General features: G+C 43.0%; 1 protein-coding gene across 3 annotated transcripts in view; it reads right to left on the minus strand.

Moving 5' to 3' along the window:
• The window catches only part of LOC136561650 (contactin-6-like), a 130,939-nt gene that overhangs the window by 30,149 nt on the left and 78,036 nt on the right, over window positions 1–22,754 (minus strand). For all 3 annotated transcript variants that reach the window (XM_066558056.1, XM_066558055.1, XM_066558053.1), the window contains 5 exons: window positions 21,762–21,864; window positions 12,857–13,041; window positions 10,180–10,316; window positions 6,284–6,413; window positions 5,157–5,307 (listed from right to left, as the gene is read on the minus strand). In XM_066558056.1, coding sequence (XP_066414153.1) covers window positions 5,157–5,307; window positions 6,284–6,413; window positions 10,180–10,316; window positions 12,857–13,041; window positions 21,762–21,864 — 706 coding nt within the window. The remainder of the gene's footprint in view (window positions 1–5,156; window positions 5,308–6,283; window positions 6,414–10,179; window positions 10,317–12,856; window positions 13,042–21,761; window positions 21,865–22,754) is intronic.

Below are 22,754 nucleotides of genomic sequence, written 5' to 3' on the forward strand. Positions count from 1 at the left end.
CCAGGAACTCAGCAATTCCCAGATACACCAAGAACTCAGCAATTCCCAGCTACTCTCCAGGAACTCAGCAATTCCCAGATACACCAAGAACTCAGCAATTCCCAGATACTCTCCAGGAACTCAGCAATTCCCAGATACTCCAGGAACTCAGCAATTCCCAGATACACCAAGAACTCAGCAATTCCCAGCTACTCTCCAGGAACTCAGCAATTCCCAGATACACCAAGAACTCAGCAATTCCCAGCTACTCTCCAGGAACTCAGCAATTCCCAGATATTCCAGGAACTCAACAATTCCCAGATACACCAAGAACTCAGCAATTCCCAGATACACCAAGAACTCAGCAATTCCCAGATACTCTCCGGGAACTCAGCAATTCCCAGATACTCCAGGAACTCAGCAATTCCCAGATACACCAAGAACTCAGCAATTCCCAGATACTCTCCAGGAACTCAGCAATTCCCAGATACTCCGGGAACTCAGCAATTCCCAGATACTCCAGGAACTCAGCAATTCCCAGCTACTCTCCAGGAACTCAGCAATTCCCAGATACACCAAGAACTCAGCAATTCCCAGATACTCCAGGAACTCAGCAATTCCCAGATACACCAAGAACTCAGCAATTCCCAGATAATTCCCCCACCCATCACAACATCTGCTCCACTCACTTTCCATGGAATTTATTAAATGCAGCTTCCCACCTCATTGTTTTCCCATGTTTCCTCAGATTAATGGCCATAACCTGAGCGTAAAACACCAAAACCAAGAGTGCCACAGGACACAGAATTCACCACCTATTTATGGCAGAGGATCCATTCCCATCCCTCACAGAGCTGGGACTGAGCTGTGTCCTACAAGCAAGACTTGGAGCCAACAAGTATTGAGCATATTTTATGATCTCTAAATGCACTTCTTGCCCGGGCCCCCAAAAACAATTTAAATTATGAATATTTGCTTATTACTGATTATTAATGCATGGAAAGTGCTGTATATGACTAATGCATTCTTCCAGCCTACCTCATTTCTCAGTTTTCCCTCAGCTCTCCTCATTGAAATTCCGAGTGAAGTGAGTCCCATATGTTTCCATGCATTCACTGCAGGGCTTGGGGATGCTCAGCCCAGGCTGGGGGAATAGCACCTCTCTCTGGCAAACCAAAACCAGGCCAAATTTCCCTCCATTAAAATGCTTCCATCAAAAGGAATATTTGTAAAATAAGTTTGCCATGAGAGTCCCAGATCTGAATTCACTGAAGGCACGAAGGCAGACGTTTGTGATGAGATCGGTGTCTAGACTTGGAAATTTGTTTTATTTAATATATGAATTGTTCCTTTCTTCTGTTTCCTCAGTTGGATACGAGGGGATAGAAGCGAGGAGAGAGATGAAGAAAACTCTTGTTGCATGCACCTAGGATGTGACACACATGAAAATAGCTGAGATCTGTGTCAGACTCCACGGGAAGGGAGTTTGGAGCACAAAGCTTGGCTTTTGTTGTGTTTCCTTGCTACACTGAGCTCAAACCCCCAGCACACGCCAGGAAAAGTTCTTTATTCCAAAAGGCCAAGCAGCTGTCCCTTACAGAAGTGGCATTGCTCCCCAAACCCCATTTCTGCAGATTTTGACCCAAAGAAGGAGGATAATTGCCCAAGAGAGCACCTGAAGCTGAACTGGTGGATATCACATGAGGAGGGAGCAGGGAAAACCAGCCAGGAGGAGCCAGGTGTGGGATTTCCCTTGGTTTCCTGCAGCTGATAACCTGGAATTCCCTCTCCCAGGTGCCAACACCGTGGACCATGGATAGATCCCACTACTCAGGGCCTGACCCCTGCCAATAACAGTGGAATGGAGTTATTGCTGAAAATTTGGAAGGGAAACTCAGTGGAGAGGGCTGGGAACAATAAGCAGATCTGGTACTGGTATGTTCAGGCTTTATTTCACCATCTAACATAAAAAAAATATTATTTTGGCATTTTCTGCAGGACTTACATGTGTGCTTCAAGTGCAATGAAGTGTTTTACAGAAATGAGAGCAGAGAGGCTGCTGAAGAGCTGAGCAATGGAGCCACAAAAAGGATGGGAAAGACAAGTGGGGCTGGAGAAAACTGCCCTGAAGAGGGGACTGAGGGCTGAGGGCCTGCACTGCTGAGCCCCAGCAAGAAATGCAGAAAATTACCCTTCAAAAAATTCTAAGGTATTTTTTAGAGAGCAAGGGCCCAAATACTGCAGCTTTCGAAACTTGAAAATGAGCTCAAGAACTCAGAAGAAACCTAATTAAAAATATTTCATTGTGAATCTATTAATATGGAAAATCTAATAATTAGTGCTCCTATTTAGCACACTTCTCTTTACACACTTACAAACTGAATTTAATGTAATCTCCTGTGATATCAAGAGTTCAGCTGATCAGGGAGAATGGTTACCACATATTCAGGACTATCAGGAATAAACTATTATCAGGAGTGAAAGGAAAAAGATGAAAATGAAGGAATATTCTTCCCCCTTTGGGTGGAATAGGTCTGGTTTCACTATTTCTTTAACAAAAGATTAAATTTGTCTAAATAATTTAAAAGCAGCTGCATGATCTGACTTATTTAAGAATGAGCCCATCACAGTTTGGCTGCCAGAACTGGAAGGGATTGGGTTTTCCTTTTTTTAGCAACTATAACCCTACCAAATATTTTAAAAAAGGCCAATAAAAGAGCCCATAAAGGTTATAATTGCAGCACAATAAAATGGGAGCAGAAATAGGCTTTGTCAGGGTTTAATCATATCTGTGGAGAAAGGCAGACCATGTTCCCTCTTTTTATGTGTAATTCCAGCACTTTAATTAGCCATGTACTTTACAGCCATACAAACCCTTATTTCATTTTGTTTTCTGTCAGGGAGATCTCTGGACTAACACTGTACTCCTGATTTATTTCCCATCCTTTTTAAACCATGGCATTAGCCAGTTTGTCATTTAATAATCAAACAGCCTCATAAATTCCACTTTGCACCAGTGGCCACACTGGCAATAATGTGCATGCAGAGAGTTTAAACTCTGTCTCCTTTGTAAATCCTGCTCCTGTTATTTGCTCCTGCCCAGCAGCAGGAGCCTTCTGGGATACTCAGAAATTACAGTGTGCTCAGAATTCTTGTTAGTAAATTAATACAGGAGCACAAGTAAATACTGTAAGGAGTGTGTAAATATTTCTTTTATCAGTAAATCAGGTGGGGAATATCAGAGCAGTGGAACCTCAAGATCCAGACTTAGTTCAGCCTCTGGAATGGGCAATACAATCAAAATACAATCAGAAGACAAATAAAGATTTGTTTAAACACTGGTTAGAAAAGTGTTTTTCATCGTGAGAGGTTAAAATGAAAATAAAATGGCCGATACTAAGGGAGGGAAAAGCCATTGGAAAGTTCTCTGTGGCCATGGGATGGATTGCTCACCCAAATTTCTCTGTTCCACTGCCAGCACCTGTAAAATTCTCAGATTTGCACCTTCTTTCATAAATACTCCTGTGATTTATCTCTATTGTACATCCCTGCAGCGTGGCACAGGGAAACAATTCTCTGTGCCACAGTTTGGGATAATGTTTTAGAGAATTATCATCATTTCAAGTCTGATGTGACCCAAAGTAACCTCGTTGAGCAAGTGGTCCTGTGTGAAAATCTGGTGCTCAGCTGCCAGAGCTTCATGAATTACTGATTATAGATTTCAAAGGCTGACAACAGAAGGTGACAAGAGAGGGTTGCTGTTATATTTGTGAGCTGAAAGAGATGCTGAGAAGGACTCTCAGACATTCTCAGCACTTCTAAAGACACTGCTGCCCATTTCATCCATCTGTCTCCGTTTGTGTATGGAAATATCCTCAGGCCTGTATGTTGCATACAATATCCCTCAGTCCTGTCAGTAAGATCCTTGGATTTTAATATTCCCCCATTTAATTGTCATTAGTGTGGAATTATAGAATGATGGAGAAGCCTGAGCTGGAAGGGCTCAGAAGGATCACAGAGTCCAACTCCATAGGGATTGTCCACCCCAACAACCCCACCCTGGGCTATCAGTTTCTCTGGATCTGGATTGAAGGGACTTGAGATGTTCATGTTTGGACTTAGGTGTTTGTTATTTCTTATCAGTAAAACAGAAGTTTTACCAGTTTTATCAGTAAAACAGAAGAACATCCATGAGTTTGGCAGCTTTTCGTTAGAAGGCACAAAATGGCCAACAATCTCTTGTCACAAGGTCTTTTAAGACTAAACTATCCAATTAAGAATTGACATCTGGATTATTTTCCCTTTTAACCCAAAAAGACCCCAATGCAGAGTTTTCTGCCCAATTACAAAATGCCACCCAAACCATGGAGAAGAAGGCAGAAGCAGCATGAAGAAGAATCCCAGGATGACACCCGTGCCCTCCATCTTGCTTCCATCCACAACATACTAAAAATCCCAAAACCTCAATTTCTCACCAAGTGATACACCTACACTACTCTCTATAATCTATTTCACACTTTTGTGGGTTCCAGTCTATCTTGAAGTCTGGGAAACTTTCTCCATGGGTGAGGGTCAGAGTCAGTGCTGCCCTGGGGTTCAGGGCACCCCAGAGCAGACACAGAAATATTCCCAGTGCCCTGGGCTTCCACCCTGTGCCTGAGGGCACTGAAATACAATAATGGAGATGCTTGCTGGCAGCTCAGCAATAAGGAATCAGCCCTGACCAAAGCCCACCTGACCCAAGGCAGTTGGTGAGGCCGTGTCACTGCTGGGCCAGCAGCTCAGTCCTGCCTGAACAGGAGCGACAGGCCGGGGAGGCCAGGGCTTATTGTACAGCCTGTGGAGCTGCACAGCAATTCTGCCCCAGCCTGGGGGCACATCCCACCTCCCTGGCTGTCTCCTGGTGAAGCTGATTCCCTCCAGCCCGTGGCTGGCCATGGATTAAGGGATGCTGAGCACAGATGTACGGATCGCGCGATCATCGCCCACAGGGATCCACTCCGGCCCCGAGCTCACCCTGCTTTGCACCCACAGAGCTCCGGGGCCACCCTGAACACAAAGAGGCCTCTGGCATTTCCATCAACGAGCTGCCAAGAGCAATCCTGGGCTTCAATCAGCTTTAAATGATGTCAAAACAGAGGAAATTCAGAGGCCCAGTCGCTGGTTGCTGCCCGTACCTTTTGTTGTGGCGCAGAACCTCCGCGCCCTTTCTCCAGGAAACAGCAGCTCTGGGAGAAGCACTGGGCTTACAACTGATTGTAACTTGCCCTCCAACCTGCACAACAGACAGCTTCTTCACGGGGTTTCTGGAAAAATCCGGGGCTGCAGCTAAAGAGAGAGAAGGAAGAAGAGGTGTTACCAAAGGGACTTGCCAAATTCTTCTCTTTGAGTTCAGCCAGAAGATTCAATGATTGTTTTGGTTTTTAGATTTCTGCAAAAGTAAACCTAAATCTAACGTTAAAAATGTATCTAAGTACCAAAGAATTCTAATTCTGTTTCTAAAGCTGTCTACCTAGAACTGTGTGGTCTGACAAAATTTCCTGAGGAAATCTGGAGGCTGGGAGAAGTGGTCTATCCATGATGGAAAACAAGATTCCCAAGCAGGATAAACCTCACACTCCTGATCCAGCCACAAATATCCATCTGCAGAGAGTATTCTGTCACAAGCACAGTTCTACTCTGGCTTTCTTTTCAGAGACCTACTCTGTTTTCTGAAAATATGCTTATTTTTCCAGCAGCGTATGAGAAAATCCACTCTTGAACAAGAAGAAAACACAAGACATTGGGTGTTCCTGAAGTCTGTGTTTTACCAGCTTCACTGATATTTGGCTGTTGAGCAAACTTTATATTTTGAAGTCTAGAACAGAATACTTTTACAATATATGAGCAAGTTCCATTCATGTTCATCTCTGGTTGTCATTAATGAGATTCCTTGTTCCATGTTTCTTGTTTATGTCCATATTTGCCATATGCTCTTTGTTTATAGCTAAAACTATTTCCCCTGCTTTCTGAAATAACTTTAAAAACCTGCAGAATAACCATTAATAACTCAAACTAAGCGAGAAACAGCATTCATTAAACTGATGTATATGTGATAATAAAAAAAGATCAAACATGGATTAGAGTCTTTCCCAAACAAGCCATGAAATTAAACTTAAAAAAAACACATTTCCATATGGGCGAAAAGCAAAGAAATATCAGGTTTCAACTGCCAGGTTTCATCTCCTCTTTTCTTAAATTCAAATTTTTTTTCAACAAGTGTCCTTTTTACTGGTACCTGCACATTTTAGTGACATTTACTCACCGATCACCCTCAGCTCAGCATTGGCATAAATGGTGTCATATTTATTTTCTGCCACGCACTGATAGAGGCCTGAGTCTGACAGATTCAGCATGGGGATGAGGAGAGTCCCATTTTCTATTTGAATTCTTTCCTGATAAGAGAAAAACAAGGAAAAACATTGACAAAGGTGATGAGTGAACAAATAAAAGGTTTTTTTAGTATCTCACTGATGCACCTGATCAGGACTCAGAAGCAGAAATGTTGTTTTCTTGGGAGCAGTGAGAATGGGTTCACCAGAAATGGGATGTGCACCTCTCTGTGTGGTGGTGGTTGTGTTTCCAGCCCCCAGAGCTCTTCCAGCTGTTCAGGAAATCCAGGCACATGTGGCAGCAGTGGCTTTGGGTGGGTTTGTCCAGGTTTTCCATGTGTTTCCCAGCACTGCTGAGCTGGGAATCTGTCATTATCCTTCTCCATGAAGGGGCCACAGAAGGAGTTCCCTGTAGGGATGCTCCACACTGGGGGCCTGGAGCATCTTCGGGATCCTGAGAGGCAGCACCTCATCCCTGGCTGGTGGGACATCATTTCATCATCCCATCAAATAAATCTGATGGTGACAACCCCAGGTGATCAAAAAAGCTCCACAGGAGAGGCGCTCCAGTAACAGGAACATTTTGAACATCATCACACCCTGAGCCAAAGAAAAATGAGCCACTGGAAAAGTTCCACTGAAAGCCAACACTTAAATTCCACTTGGAAAGCCCCAGGCAGCTGCTCAGAGCACAGGGAGAGCATGTGCCTCCTCCAGGCCTGCATTCCTACACACACCAACTTTCTTCAGCAGTTCTGCTGAAATAGAGGCAGCTGCACAGTGGGTATATTTGGACCAGAGCTTGGAATTTGGTGTATTAAAAGAAGTTTTACTTGCTTTGCTTCAGAAAACAGAAAAAAAGCCTGTTTCATGCTGCAATCATAACTTAAAGCTAAATATCTTGTGATTTTACAATTACTACCCTCTGGAGACAATAATAGCTGTACTGCAAAGTGGAGCACTGAGGAGCAGGAAAAAAACCCAAACATTCCCCCAAACAGATGAGTTTGGAAGATACCCAGGGGGAATATAAATCCCATCACCAAGTGCAAGCTGGAACAGCAGATATCATGGGGAGGATGCTGCTTCTCATTTAGCCTGGCTCTCCTGCCTCTGGAGCAGGAATGGAGGAGTTTGGAGTGCACAGTTTGGGGATGCACTCCAGTGTTTGATGAACAGCCACAAGCACCTCAAATGCATTTGTGAAGTGTTGAACATCTGTCACAGAATCCTAGAATGGGTTGAGTTGGAGGGATCTTAAAGCTTCCACCTCCTGCCATGGCAGGGACACCTCCCACTGTCCCAGGTGCTCCCAGCCCAATGTCCAGCCTGGCCTTGGGCACTGCCAGGGATCCAGGGGCAGCCACAGCTGCTCTGGGCACCTGTGCCAGGGCCTCAGAACCCTTCCAGGGAAGGATTCATTCCCAATATCCCATCTAAACCCACTCTCTGGCAGTTTGAAGCCATTCCCTGTGTCCCATCACTCCATCCCCTGTCAATTGTCTCCATCTTTCAGGCCCTGCAAGGCCACCCTGAGCTCGACCCAAAGCTTCTCCTGTGCAGGTGAACAATCCCAGCTGTGCCAGCCTTTCCTCCCAGCAGAGCTGCTCCATCCCTGGCATCATCCTGGAGCCTCCTCTGGGCTCTCTGAGCAGCTCCAGCTCCTCCCTGTGCTGGGCCAGGGCTGGGGCAGCTCTGCAGGTGGGAAATCACCTGGGAGGGGCAGGACCCCCCCTTTCCAGCCCAGGGGGTTCTGAGGTCAGCACCCACATCCAGGAGATGTTTTCCAACACCCCAGCTTTTCCTTGGAGCTCTCCCAACCCTGAGCTGACCCAGCCCAAGCTTGTTTAGCTTGGAAATGTGATGAGAGCACAGCCTGGGGCTGCAAGGCTGGTGTGTGGCAAACTAATTAACAACATTACATTACTTAGCCTCTGATAATTTTTTCCGAGGCTCTCACTACAGATATCTTTTGCATACTTAGTTTTACCTCCAGGCTGTTTGCTATCCTCTCAATGCATTCTATTTTTACAAACACCCTTTGAATACAAAACCCCCTCTCTGAAGCAAGGCTCGTGTTCCATCCTCATCCCAAATTCCCCGCCGTTCTCTGCCGGCCCTTTTGAGCCGTGTGGACAAAGGGAAGAATAAAGCACACCATGTACAGGAGCAGGGAGGATGCTGGGGTGAGCAGCCAGGTGGTCAGGCAGAGAGCTTTGACAAAGAGGAGACAATCAGAATCAGCCCCAGGGTGAAAAGCATCTGGATGTTATTCTTCCTGGGAGAATTCCAACACACAGGGTGCTGCGACAAACTGAATATTTTATTACATCTCCCTTGTACTTTCCCCTCCAAAATGTCCATTCTGTCCATTGAGCAATAACATCCAGCACTTTGTTGCCTGAAGAATTGCATTTACAGCACACTGTAAGTACTGTGAAAATGCTGGTTGAAAATGTGTCTGTGAGCGTTTCATTCCTCCTTATTGAAACGCTGCAATTGAAGAGTGACAGACTCTAAATATTGCTGCCTTCAAAGAGAGAGAAACAAGATAATCTCACTCAGAAAAAGGTGACAATGACTACAATGAGCAGGTTCAGAAAAATTGCAGTCCAGGTAAATTCTGGCTATTTTCCCCAGATGCAGGTTGGGTCTGTTTAGGACTGATCCAGCAGAAAATTATATGGAAGATTGGACCCCACTCCAACGACTTAAAATAAGTACAACTAAATCAAATAAATGCTGGTTCTGCAGCCCAGCAGGTGCTAATTCAGCCCATATGTTCTGGAAATTCTCCTGTATGTGCTCTTGCTAGGCAGGCATGAATCACAGAAATATTTTTTCCATCCGAGTGAAGATGCCTCACAGATGAGCCATTGTGTGCTCCAGAGATGCTGGATGGGTGCTCCATAAAATTTAAAGAAAAAACAAAAAAAAGGGAAATTTGGCCTCAGCAGAATGCAGAGCTTCTTATGACAGAAATCCTCCATGAGGGTGCCACCAGCTGGAGGCTGGAGCATGGATGGAGCCTGGCATCCCAAGGAATGCAGGATTGTGCCTGGAAGCTGGGCTCTCACAGGCCTGGCTGGTGAAGGATCTGAAGGTGGTTCTCAAGTGTTTGAGCTCCAAACTTCCCCTCTCCCCCTGCTCTCCTACCTCCCTTCCTACTTGGTCCTTTTAAGTGACATTTTGCACTTATCCAGCTCTCCCTTTTACCTTGACGTGGCTTTCTTTGGATTATCCTGCTACAAAGCACAGAAAATATTACCCTCAAAATTAGCTGATTTTCAGAGCTGACTGATTAATTAAGGTAAAGGATTAACTCAGCAGGAAAGCAGCACTCTGCACGAGACCAAATGTCCACCCAGCTACTGATTTGGAACAGAAACAGAAGAAAAGTGCAATTCAATGCTGAGCATTTTGCAATTCCAGTTCTGGAATCCTCTTCCAGTCCTTTGGCATCTTACCAGTTCCCCAAGCTGCAGATTATGTCTACAAATGTATTTAGTGATTCTTTCACCAATTCATATCTTTAAGCCTTTCCATACCTACAGCCATATCTTGAAGCAATTTGATTATTTGTCTGAAGAAATTGGTGTTTCTCTCTCTCTAAACTGCAATTTCATACATTTCCAATAAGGATGCAGTCCAAGAATTGAGGCTCGGTGTGGCAAAGAGTTTGTGCTATAATATTTACTTTGATATATTAATATTTACCTATTTTTGGAAACTTAATTAATATATTGTGAAGTTAATATAATGACTAAATAATGAAACAAACAAACAAACAAAAAGATGAGGAAGAAATCAAAGGAGACAGGACTCTTACCTCTGGCATCAGGGGCTGGCCATTTTTTAACCAGCTGTAGGAAGGGCTTGGTTTTCCTCTTGCCTTACATTCCCAAAATAAACTGTCATAGAGAGACAGAAAGGCATTTTGGATTTTTTTATCCCATTCAGGGGGTGCTGAAAAGAATAGGAAAAGCATTTTAAGCAGGAGAAAAGGTATGCTGCCATTAATTAATGAACTGAGCAGGGCTAATTAATATCTGTTCAACACATTTTTATTACACTGCAAGTGAATTCTGTACAACAACTCCCAGGCATTAAACTTTGGGGCAAGCTTGGGAAAATGTTAGAAATCAAATGGTTTATGGGTAAGGAGTTTGGTTGACATTTTATCAATTTTTGTGGCCAAAATGTGCAGAAATGGTGATTTTTAGATGCCTGAAACCAGGAAGGCACCAAGACATGTCATTTCTGCAAAGTTTTCCTCTAAAGAAATTCAGTGAGGTGTAAAAGCAGAATTTGAAGGAACCACCCAGGAGCTCTGTAAACAACTGAGCTTCAAGGGCTGAGCTGAGCAGGAGCTCCCTTGGGAAGGCTCTGACATTTAGAGCTGTAGGCAGGTTAGAAGTGAGACCTGGGGAGAATAAATAACACCAAATAACACCAAATAGCACCAAATAACACCAAATAACACCAAGTAGCACCATGGGCAGGGACACCTTCCACTGTCCCAGGCTGCTCCAAGCCCCAGTGTCCAGCCTGGCCTTGAACATTTCCAGGGATCCAGGGGCAGCCACAGCTGCTCTGGGAATTCCATTCCAGGCCCTTCCCACCTTCACAGGGAATGATTTCCCCCAGTATCCCGTCCATCCCTGTCCTCTGGCAGTGGGAGCCATTCCCTGTGTCCTGTCCCTCCATCCCTTATCCAAAGTCTCTCTCCAGCTCTCCTGGAACCCCTTTTGGTGCCCAAAGATCCTTTAAGGACAGAGTTCCCCTGGCTTAAAAGCATTCTAATTCCATTTAATTTGTACTGCTCTCAGGAGGCATCACATAAAAAGCACTGTCCAGGAAAGAATCCCTATTTTTTTGGAGACAGCCTTCCTTCCTCCAGAGGAAAACCCCCAGAGAACAGAAAAGGAGCAAGAGGAAATCAATTACAGAGATAATTCACCAGCACACTCCTAATATGACAAAAAAGCCTCATGCCAAGGCTTCATAAGTGCTGTTTATACACTGCTCTATGAACAGCTATTAATTAATGTACAAAGCACAGTTAATAAGCACATTGTTTTAGATTGAATTAACTGATCATAATTTTATAATTGCCTGTGCTGTTATCAATCACGGCCAGGTAATCTATTGAACTTAATTTTAATGGAACTGCTTGATTGACATGGTGAAAAAAATCAGTGAGCAACAAGAGCAAAATCTACCCCTGAAAGCAAGGAAATAATGAAATATTTAAACCAGCAGCAGACTGTTCTATTCCTGACATATATCTTGATATTAGCCATGGCTGCAGGAGCCTGGGAGCTTATCAGCAAAGCTTGCATCTCTTCATTAGAAGAGATTTACTTTAAAAAAAAAGGAAAATACTTGCCAGAGTCTTCTCAACAGATGTTAACTGGAGGCTCAGTCTCGCTTGCTATGATTTTTTTTTTTCCTCCTTGCTGTTATGTTTCATTTTCTTTTTTTTTTTGCTTTCTCCTTTGAAAGATTTATGAGGTAAAGAAAAGATCTCTCCTCTAATTCCTGTCCAAATGTGTTGCTTTCCCTGGGTGTGAAGAGTTCCACTGCAGTGACATCCTTCACCCTGGCCATGAGGGAGCATCGCGTGGGGCTGGGACTGCAGGGAACCCCTGCCCATGGGAAGGGACAGGCAAAGGGAGAACGTTCCCAGGTTATTCTCCACTCTTAGCCAAGCTGGAAGGAGAGGGAGGAATGGGATGAGTTCCCTCTGCTTTGTCCTGGTGTGTTTATGGGACAGCAGGAGGTGAAATCACCTTCACTGCCACAGAGCAAATCCCTCCCTGCCCTGCATCTCTGCTGGACACTGATCCCTGTCACCATAATATTTTATGAAAAATCCCTTTGCCAGGATTTCTACTCCTGGGAAACCTCAGCTTCTCCCTGTTTTGCTGCTTTGGAATGTGATTTGGAGAATTGTTTACCCAGCATGTGAATTGTTTTAATTTAATGAGCAATCCCAGCCCAGCTGTGTCAGACTCTGGTCAGTCACGGGTTTTTATTATTCATTCTTGTTTAGCCTTCTGATGTCTCCCTTCTCTTTCTTTAGTATAGTTTGATTATATAATTTCTTTTCATATAATATAATGTAATAACATAATAAATCAGTCTTCTGAGAACATGGAGTCAGATTCTCATCTCTCACCTCATCCTGGGACCCCTCACAACACCACAACAGATCCCTGCTTGCCTTTCCTGTCTCACACACACACACACAGGGATTCCTCTCTGCCTTTTATCAACATTCCCAATTTCCCCCACTTCCAATCTGAGCTTTGATGTAAAATATCTCTATTTGCTGAGCCTGTAACTCAGTGAAGGTCACTGAGAGCCCCCAATCAGTTTTTAATCAGCTTAACCTGACATGCACTTTCTACCTCCAGGAAGGGGCTGGGAGACCTCATCTGCACAATACAGCAGAACTCCATCCTGCTCTTCATTAAAAAGCAAAATTCACCTAATCTGCTTACCATAGACAAATAATTGACCTCTTGCAGTGTTTATTCCTCGGGTGTTTGCTGCGGTGCACTCGTAGGAACCTTCATCTTCCTGCTCAACGTTGGGGATTTCAAGAACTCCCCCAGTCCTGCTGTGTTGGATTTTCTTTGCCAAGGATTTTCCATCAGACCTCTTCCAGCTAATACTTGGGACAGGACTAAAGAATTGTATTTATTGGAGAAAAAGAGACAGCATTGGTTACAGCAGAGGAAAAAGAATGTAAAATCCTTTCTTGAGAGTAGCAATATTTTTTAAAAAGAAATAATTCCTAAGTGTGACATACAGAGGTTCATATAAGACTCAGATTTTATAGCATGTCCAATTTATTTAGGAGCACAGGTCCAAAGTGGGATGAAATCCTCAGTCAGTTCTATGATTTTTCCTTAGGCCAATTTGTGTTTTCCCCTTAGTAACTCTTACTTGGGGCTCAAACCTGTTTTTAAGCCCTGTGACACTGAAGCAATGACTTTGCAAGTCCAAGTAAACACCACAGAAGTTCTGAATTATTGACTGGTTCTCCCAGCAAACAAATTCCCTGTAGCAATAAAGGCATTTTCATACCCCAAAATAGGAAATATTGGCCAAGGTTTCAAAAGATCTAAAAATACCAATAAATCTAAATATAAAAAACAGGAGCCAAGGTAGAAGAGAACAGAGAATTGAGTGAGGAGAGGAAAGAACAAAACATTGAGGCTGGAAAGAGATAGAAAAAAGAAATAATTCTTTTTTCATGTTTTTGAAGCTTTCTATCATTTTCATTTATATTTGGATCAATGTATCCCATACAACACAAAACAGTGAAGTGTGAAGGCAGCTATAAATACATCTTGGATTTCTGGTAATATCACAAACCATGGGAGCCTCACTTTCATGATCTATTATGTCACCAAAACACTTTGAAATATTAATAGTCGTGGATTTCACAGTTGTTTGCTGTTTCTGCAAACTGAAGTAAGTTGCTTTTTCTAACAAATTCAATTTTGAGATTTTTACAGGGGCTTAGGCTAAATGCTGACTTCTTTTCCACTGGAAGTAACATCCACACCAACTGAAAACACAACTTTCATGGAAGTTACAAGTCCTTGTTTCCAGTCTCCAAGGTCTCTGCCTGCAGTGCTGACTTACAAAGGATTTATTCCTTTTTAATAATAATAAATTCCTTTTATTCCCTTTTAATTCCTGCTCGCACCTTAAATTATTCAAGTTCAAGTCCTTGTTTATTGAACAAAGAAATCAAGTCACAAATACAGAATGGATTAATTTCTCAATAATTCAGGAAGTTTGGGCCTGATCTCTGCATTTTGACTCTGTGTGTCTGTGATGTTCACAACTTCCTCTGAGCAAGAAGAACCAGAATTGGGGGAATTGTGAGTTCTCTGAACAATTTCCTACAAACAGGAGTGACTGGGACATGTCAGATATTGCTAAGCAGTCAAAGGCCTGCAAAGCAAAACTGAGATTTTATTCCACTTTTCCTCATTTTGGTCAAATTCTAAAAAAATTCCAGATCTTTCTGGACAACAGCCACTGTCACCACCCCCTTTATTACCTGTCCTTTCCAGCAAGACCAAAAGCTATTTCAGATATTTAATACCATTCCTTCCTAGGGAATTTCTAAGGGTTCGTTTTTCCTGAGGGAACTGTTAAAAGGTGCTGTCTCCTCCAGAAACCTTGGCACAGAACCACAGGATCATTCAGGCTGGAAAAGACCCCTGTCACCAGGATGTTTTCTGAAAAATCCCTTCGCCAGGATTTTTCTCCTGAGAAGCTGAGAAGCCTCAGAAAAGAAATGAAAGCAATAATTATCTGTTTGCTTGGAATGTGGTCTGGAGGTCGCAACAGGTGCATTTTTGATTGGTTCCATGTGAATTGTTTTTAATTAATGACCAATCACCATCAGCTGTGTTGGACTCTGAGGAGTCAGTCACGAGCTTTTATCACATTATCATTCTTGTTTAGCCTTCTGATGCATCCTTTCTCTATAGCTTTGTATAGTTTTAGAATATAATGTAATATAATGTAATATAATATAATATAATGTAATGTAATATAATATAATATAATATAATATAATATAATATAATATAATATAATATAATATAATATAATATAATATAATATAATATAATATAATATGCAATGTAATATAATATGCAATGTAATATAATGTAATGTAATATATAAAGCAATGTAATATATAATATAATGTAATATAATGTAATGTAATATATAATGTAATGTAATGTAATATAATGTAATGTAATATAATGTAATGTAATATATGATGTAATATAATATATAATGCAATGTAATATAATGTAATGTAATATATAATGCAATGTAATATATAATATAATGTAAGATAATGTAATGTAATATATAATGTAATATAATATAATATAATATAATATAATATAATATAATATAATATAATATAATAATGAATCAGCCTTCTGAGAACATGGAGTCAAATTCTCCTCTCTCACCTCATCCTGGGGACCTCACAACACCACAGCCCTCCAAGATCAAGTCCAACCTTCCACCCGCTCTCTAATCAGGAGCTGCCACATCTACTCATGCTTTGAAACCTTCCAGGGCTGGTGACTCCAGAACTTCAGCGTTTCTCTGCTTTTTCCATGAACCAATTTTTCTAAAAATCCAACCCAAACCGCTCCTGGTGCAGCTGGAGGCTGTTGTCATGCCAGAGGAGCCCATCCCCACCTGGCTCAAGCTCCCTCCAGGTGTTTTTAGAGAGCAGCGAGGCTTCCCTTGAGCCTTCTTTCCTCCTGCAGCATTCCTGCAGGGTTCCTCTACAGCAAGTTAGTTTCAGTCATTTATGCAGTCATTTATTCAGTTATTTATTCAGTTATTTATTCAGTTGTTATAAAGCAAGGTACTTTTGGCTGTTTAAAAGCAGCACAGCTCTAGTGCAGACCCAGCCTGGCTCGTGTCTGCCGTGCTCCAGGCAGGAAAGCAGCCAGGGGAGCTTCCCAGCCTGGCTGGGATTGATCCACAGCAAGGAGAGCAGGCTGGCTCTTCGAATCCTCCTGCATATTCAACACTGGGGGAGCAGCAAGTGTGCAGCAGCAGCCTGCAGAATGCCAGGAGCGTTTAACCGCTTGCTTTAAAGGCGTCTCTTCTGGATTTAATTTTATTTTTTTTTTATAACAAAGAGATTAAAGGGAACCAGCAGCCATATGGGAGAAAAAAACCCCAATAATTAGATGCATTCTGCCACCTGAAGGAGCTTCATCTCCATATTTCCTATTCTCTCAGCCATTTGTTTTCTCTCAGCTCTGGTTGCTCGTGAGCAAGGGAATTCTGTGCTGACACCAAGGCCAGAGGCAGTGCTAGGTGGGAAAAGGCTCCTTCTGTCAGCTTGGCCAAGGTTTGAGCAGAAGATGCTCCCCTGATCTCCTTCTCCACACCACAGACTTTTAATCACATCCTTGGGGATGTCTCGAGGCAAGCTCAGCTCATTTTTGGCCAAACATGAGGGTGTTTGACGCTCACTCCTGATGTCAGCTGAGCAGGAGGACAGAGAAACCTCAGAGCTCATCAGTTTTGCTGTGTTTAAAGACAATAAATAGTTAACTGCACTTTGTTCTCCTGGATTTTATCAGGAGAAGGAATTCCTGGGTCAGGACAGCACCTCCACCTGAGCTACAGGTAAAGGAGCAGGATCTGGCAGGATCCATAACTCAGCCAATGCATGGGATGGACCTTCCTAGAGAATATCTGCATTTCTTTATTGGTACCTTATTGCTACAGAATTCCCAGCCTGTTCAATCACTGTATTTTTCAGAAAATAAGAGTTTTTTGGCTGGTTTCACTTTTTTCTGCTGCTAGTTTCCACCTTTATAACCAAATCTCTTAATAGCAACTCTTACTCAGGCCATGTGAAACCTTTCAAGGTTAAAAAAAACCAGTTTGATTAAATTGGGTTTTGGGACAAGGAATCTATTTAGAAATTGATGCTTTAAGGAGTAAAACATTCATTTAGAAGTAGGTAATTGTGTATAAAACCTAATTCAGCCTTGTGAATTTTTGTGGGATTGTTTTGCATGTTCATATTCCTGCACAGAGCAGCTCCTGCCCTTGCAGCTTTGGGGTGGCCCTGCCCCTCATTGTCCTTCTGTCCTTCAGTCCCTTCCAATAACCAGATTAAAAATATTAACTGCTTGGGCCTAAAAAAGTTTTGGAGTACATGAAGAAACAATGAGTGCACTTCCCAAATTTATTACACTTCATACACAAAGTCTGGCTTTCTCCTGAGTAAATAAGAAAACAGTGCATAAATATGAGAGTGTCTTAGTACATAAATCTGCAGTTTATTTGAAACCTTCAGAGCATCCAGGAGCACTAATTTAATTTATATTCCACCATACAGGCAGCAGAATCACAAAACCATAAGTTACTAACTGGGAAAGAAAAGGAGATGGAAAATATTTTGTGGTTGGTGACAAGTTCTTGTCACAGCGAACGCGAAATTAATTTGTCTGCAGAATTAGAACCCACACCATGAGGGAGGTTTCACCTTTTTCAGCAGAGATGATGCATTGGGACCGTGGCTCATCTTTTGTCCTGTGCATCTGGGGGCCCTTCAAAGGGAAATTCAATCTGCATTTGGGATAATGAAGCCCGTGGTTCGTTAGACAAATGAGCCCGAGCTGAGCTTTGAGAGGCGCATCACTGCTGACACCGGGGAGAATTAGGATCTGAGGAGCGCCATAATTAAAGCATTTAATTTTGGATCCTCCTGATGGATTACCTGAAAACAGCACTTTTCTGAAGCCACTCTCCTGGAGGCACCACCTGAGCTGTGTGAGAGGGGATCTGCTCATCCCTGGAAGGACAAATCCAGGCCTTGCTTTGGTCAGGGATGGAAAAGAGGGGCTGGAAACTTCACTTGTGCTGCCCAAAGTCATCCCCATATCTGGGATTTCCCATAACTCACCCTTTTAAAGCCTCCTACATCAACAACTTGAGAATATACCAGAGGTGAAGCCTGGGATTTTTATGTAAATTTAGTAAAAATGGTTATTTGGAACCCCCTTGGAGCTGTGTGATTATCTATTTATTCCAAGAGCTGCTAGAAAAAACCCTTCTGTGAATACATTTAGAGGAATAGGTGGGAACTTCCCATGAAAAATGAATATTCTGGGGTTGAAAGAAATCTTATTTTATGTTATTCACATATGCTTTTTACAACCTCAGCTGGCAACAGCCCATCTGCAGGGATTGTGAACTGATTATTTCCTTTTCTTTGAGAAGGGAATGAAGAAAAATATAAACCACAGACAGACTTTAATAAATATGTGCACCAGACATGGAAACTACTTTGCTTATTTTCGTTCCAGGGCCTATTCTTATTTGTGCAACAGGAAAAAAAAAGTTATTTTGAGAGAAATCTACAGAAAGCAGCACAGTGTAACTCAACTGAACATAATTCTTTCCATGGTGCTCAATCCCCTGAAAGACAGGGAACGATAATTTGGATATATGGCATGATTAATAGAGCTTGATCCAAACCAGGACTTTTAATCCTGGCATAATATTAAACACTGTCATTGTAATGAATATTGGTGCAGAACACAAAGTCTCATCTCTTCTATTAAACTGCCACAAGCTGCAGGATTTGAAATAGTGGAGCCACTATTTCATATTTCAGTTTTCCCTCTTTCAGAGGATTAAGTATAAGGTGCAGTTTTTTGCCTGTTTAGATTCGTCAGAGAGCTGCGCTTTATTTTATAATCCCATCAGAGCAAGCACTAATTTGCTTTTCCAAATCTTCTATTTGTGGTGTCTGCTCTATAAAATAAGGTTCAAAGTCAAGGACTGGCCTGAGATCCATTGTCCATTTGGGATCCACCCCTCCAAACCCTCTTTGCAGGGAGAAATTCTTATTCAACCCCTTCTTTTCCTCAAAACAAGAAGAATTTCTGGGGCTGGTAGATGATTTGTAAATATCCTTAGTGATATTTTAATGTGAAGTGCAAAAAGAGCTTTGCAACAGATCTGTGTGGAATGCACCTACCCCAGGGTGCCCCTCAGGAGCACATTTGGGTGACTTTGAGCTCCCCCACGTTAAAAAAAGGCATTTTTAAGATGTTTTGAAGCAAGTTTTAAACTCAGCCAAGAGCCTGGCCTCTCCTAGCTGCACCTGAACTGTGGAAGTGCCTTTTGAGCCAGGCCCAATTGGTGTGATTTGCTGTTCCGCACAGAAAACGAGACGCTATTTCTCTAAATACCACAAAACTACTTTCATTTAAGACTTTTGCAGCCCAAAACCCCAGCGGGTTGCCTATGATCTGCCTTCAGCATGAAAGATTTCTGTTATTCACAGTGCCCAGGCAGCAGCAGCCACAGCATTGTCAGAGCCAGCGGCTTAACAGTGTGAATATAGAAAATTATGGATAATGGGAAAGCAGTTCTGAAACCTGAGCGAGATAATAACCACCGGTGCTCGTGGCAGATCAGAGGTGCAGCTCAACAAATGCTGGGCTGAATTGATTTTAACATAAACAGACAATAGCAGGGGCCAGGGTTTTAGAGGAATTTGGGAATCTGAAGGTGCTGCTGCATTGAGATGGTTCTGCCTGCAATTGTAAGCAGTTGGAGGCAGGAAACTTCCAGCTTTTCACAGTGCCACTAATCACCTGCATGCCTCTAGAAATCTGGCCTTATCTAATAAGTTAAGAGTGTTTCACCTGCAATCTGTTTTGCCTGCTTTATTCACATCTAAGTGCCAGCTCTGAAATAAAGCTTTTTGCACTGATGGACATGTTGGTGAAAAGGTGGTTTAAGGCTCTGTTTAGGGAGAGAAAAAAAGTGCAGAGTGAAACCTGTGCAGTTCTATATGAGACAGTGAACTTCTAAAAATAAAATTTTAGAGGAGAAATTGTGAGAAATCCTCCAGTATCAGCACCCAAGAGCCTCTGCTCCCAAGGAGCACCTCCTACACGGGGTGCACATCAGCACTGTGACACCAGAGTGTGTGGAAAGTGGATTTTGGCCATGGATCCCTGGTACTTAGGCAGGATAACTCCAGGGAGGTCTGGCAGCACTGCTTTCAGCTGCACATGTAGAGGAAAATCTACATTAAAGCTGCATTAACCCTCTCAGGCATTCCTAAGCACTGCATAGAAGGGTCTCCCTGAGGGATCTCATTATCCATATGTCCTCTCAGTCCCCTTTTTTCTCCTTAAGATGTTCTTAAAATGGTAAAATCTGTTCATCACATTAACATGACCCATCTTTACCCCTTCACTAAGATGTCAGTGCTTTGTACATCTCATTTCCTGGCTTTTTCTCCATCATTGTTCAATGCTTTCCATGCAACAGATGGAAATAAGAAATGACAACTTGAAATGTAGAGCCTGCACGGACTAACACACAATTAAGGAGGTATTTAAAGAGAAGTAGCTTGACAGAATTTGGGAAAGAAAATCAGCTTTACCAAGAGTGCTAAAGTCTGGTACTGCTTTTGGGCCAAAAAAAAAAGTGCATATACCTTTAATAAAAATTATCTCTGGTATTAGTTTGTATAGAAATCTCATCAGAAAGGCAAGGCCATTTCAATCTTATTAACTTTTTATTTGCTTTATTTTTCTACTTGCCAGCCTAGGTTCCAGAGGAACATTTGATTAATTTGTGCTGTCTGCAAGTCAGGCTTTTAACCTCTGGGAAAGCTCTAAACACTTTAAAAGCTTACAGCCTTAAAATGGATTGTCAAAGTGAACTTAAACTAAATAGAGGTCAACAATCTCAGGGTTATTTGGGCTTTTCCAATGATGCTCAGTGGAAAGACTGGTGTTTGTGGGCTGGTTACAGTGATTCAGTCCCCAAGCTGCTCCCTGAATGCAGAGCAGCTGCCTGAGCCACCAGTGCAGCTGGGAACAGGCACAGCAGTGCAAGAAAACACAGAAAAATGCAGGAAAATGGATTTTTGGAAGGAAGGGCTGCTGCTGGGTCTTCCCAGGGCTCCTCAGCATTGCTTTGGAGACAGGAGGGTCAGGAGATCCATGCCCAATACTCTTCAAATATAATCTGATTCCCCACGTTTGATTTTTAGCAATGAGAGAGCCCAGAGGAGGCTCCAGGATGATGCCAGGGATGGAGCAGCTCTGCTGGGAGGAAAGGCTGGCACAGCTGGGATTGTTCACCTGCACAGGAGAAGCTTTGGGCCGAGCTCAGGGTGGCCCTGTAGGGCCTGAAGGAGCCCCAGGAAAGATGGAGAGAGACAATTGACAGGGGATGGAGTGATGGGACACAGGGAATGGGTTTAAATTGAAGAAGAGCAGGTTTATATGGGATTTTGGGAAGGAATCCTTGGCTGTGAGGGTGGGCAGGCCCTGGCACAGGCGCCCAGAGCAGCTGGGGCTGCCCCTGGATCCCTGGCAGTGCCCAAGGCCAGGCTGGACAGGGCTGGGAGCACCTGGGACAGTGGAAGAAGCTCTTGCTGAGGGCAGGGGGTGGAAATTTGGTGAATTGGAAGAGCTTTAAGGTCCCTTCCAGCCCAGAGCAGTCTGTGATTCCATGATGTCGCACAAGCACAAAAACCATTCCTACTGTGATCTCTATCAGGGTACACTGAGCGCTGTCTCCTGGAGTCAGGTCTCATCTCAGAGTCAAAACTACACGCAGGAAAGAAAATCTTTGCTCCAGTTTCCCCTCCTCTTCCCACATTCCCTCCCCCTGCACCCACGTGAGCCTCAGTTATAGCACAGTGCTCTCTCTCATTTCCTTGGGAACACGCGGCACAATCAAAGCAAGGTTAAAAAACCACAAGATTCACAATTCCCATTCTGACCAGAATAATCCTAACGTGACAGGAGCAGTGTTAAACCCCAGACTGAATAAAAACAAAGCTCTTACTTTCCCAGGGCAAAGCATTCCAGCGTGACGGAGGAGCCCTTGGCGGCGTGGGTTGTTTCTGGAAAGCGCACCTCAATCTTTGGCTCATACTCCCCCATCACACCTGTGGAACATCAAAACAGCTCAGTCCAGCTGAGCCCCAGACCTTCTCATGCAGCACAGCTTCAGGGTGAAAGGGAGGGTGGCATGAATCTCCTCAGAGCCTCATGTTCCACCCGTGATGGAGCGGGTTTAACGTCCCAGGTGGGGTTCAGCCCTCTGCTGAAAGCTCTGTGAAATCTCTCCATTCCCTGCATTTAGAGCTGAAGAGTGTGACTTTATGCAAGTTTTACATTCCAAGTCTGCTGTGCATCAAGGTTTTGGAGATAATTTTGGGTTCACAGCTCTTATCGAGCAACAGTTTTGCCACTAGTCACACTCAGGACACTGTGGTGATCCTATGTGCAAGAAAATTAGAAAATCCCATGAACAAACTACTTGCAAAACTCCTAAAATGTCTTTCAAACACCCAAATGTGAGTTGCAGACTTGAGGAACGCCAATGTAATTAGATGGAATTACCATATTTGAAAATCTGGCTGAACATCTGATAAATCACAGATAATCCAGTATTAATTTAGGGCATTTAATTTTGCAGCAGGTTTGGGACGGATTTAGGAAACTAAACTTTTAGCTGAACTTCTTCAATATCTTTTATGTGTCTCACAGTGAAACTCATTCCAGCTGTAGGGATGAACATAAATCAGGTATTTTCCTGCAGTGTCTTTGCCCAGATCCCACACAGGAAACAAACCAATTCTTGTTTTATATTTAACAGACATCTGCATAATATTGCACATGCGACTTCCACTGCTGCCTCAGAGGCTGCCAGCATTGGAGTCAATCCAGAGGCCAGCAGAGAGAATGGGAGAAGAGAAAGGGACTGATAGAAGGAGTCTGAGAAAAGGAATAGCATGCAAAAAAGAAAAAAGGAATCAGAAAAGATCTTAAGCAT

Source organism: Molothrus aeneus, chromosome 12, assembly GCF_037042795.1.
Source record: "Molothrus aeneus isolate 106 chromosome 12, BPBGC_Maene_1.0, whole genome shotgun sequence".
Classification (NCBI taxonomy): domain Eukaryota; kingdom Metazoa; phylum Chordata; class Aves; order Passeriformes; family Icteridae; genus Molothrus; species Molothrus aeneus.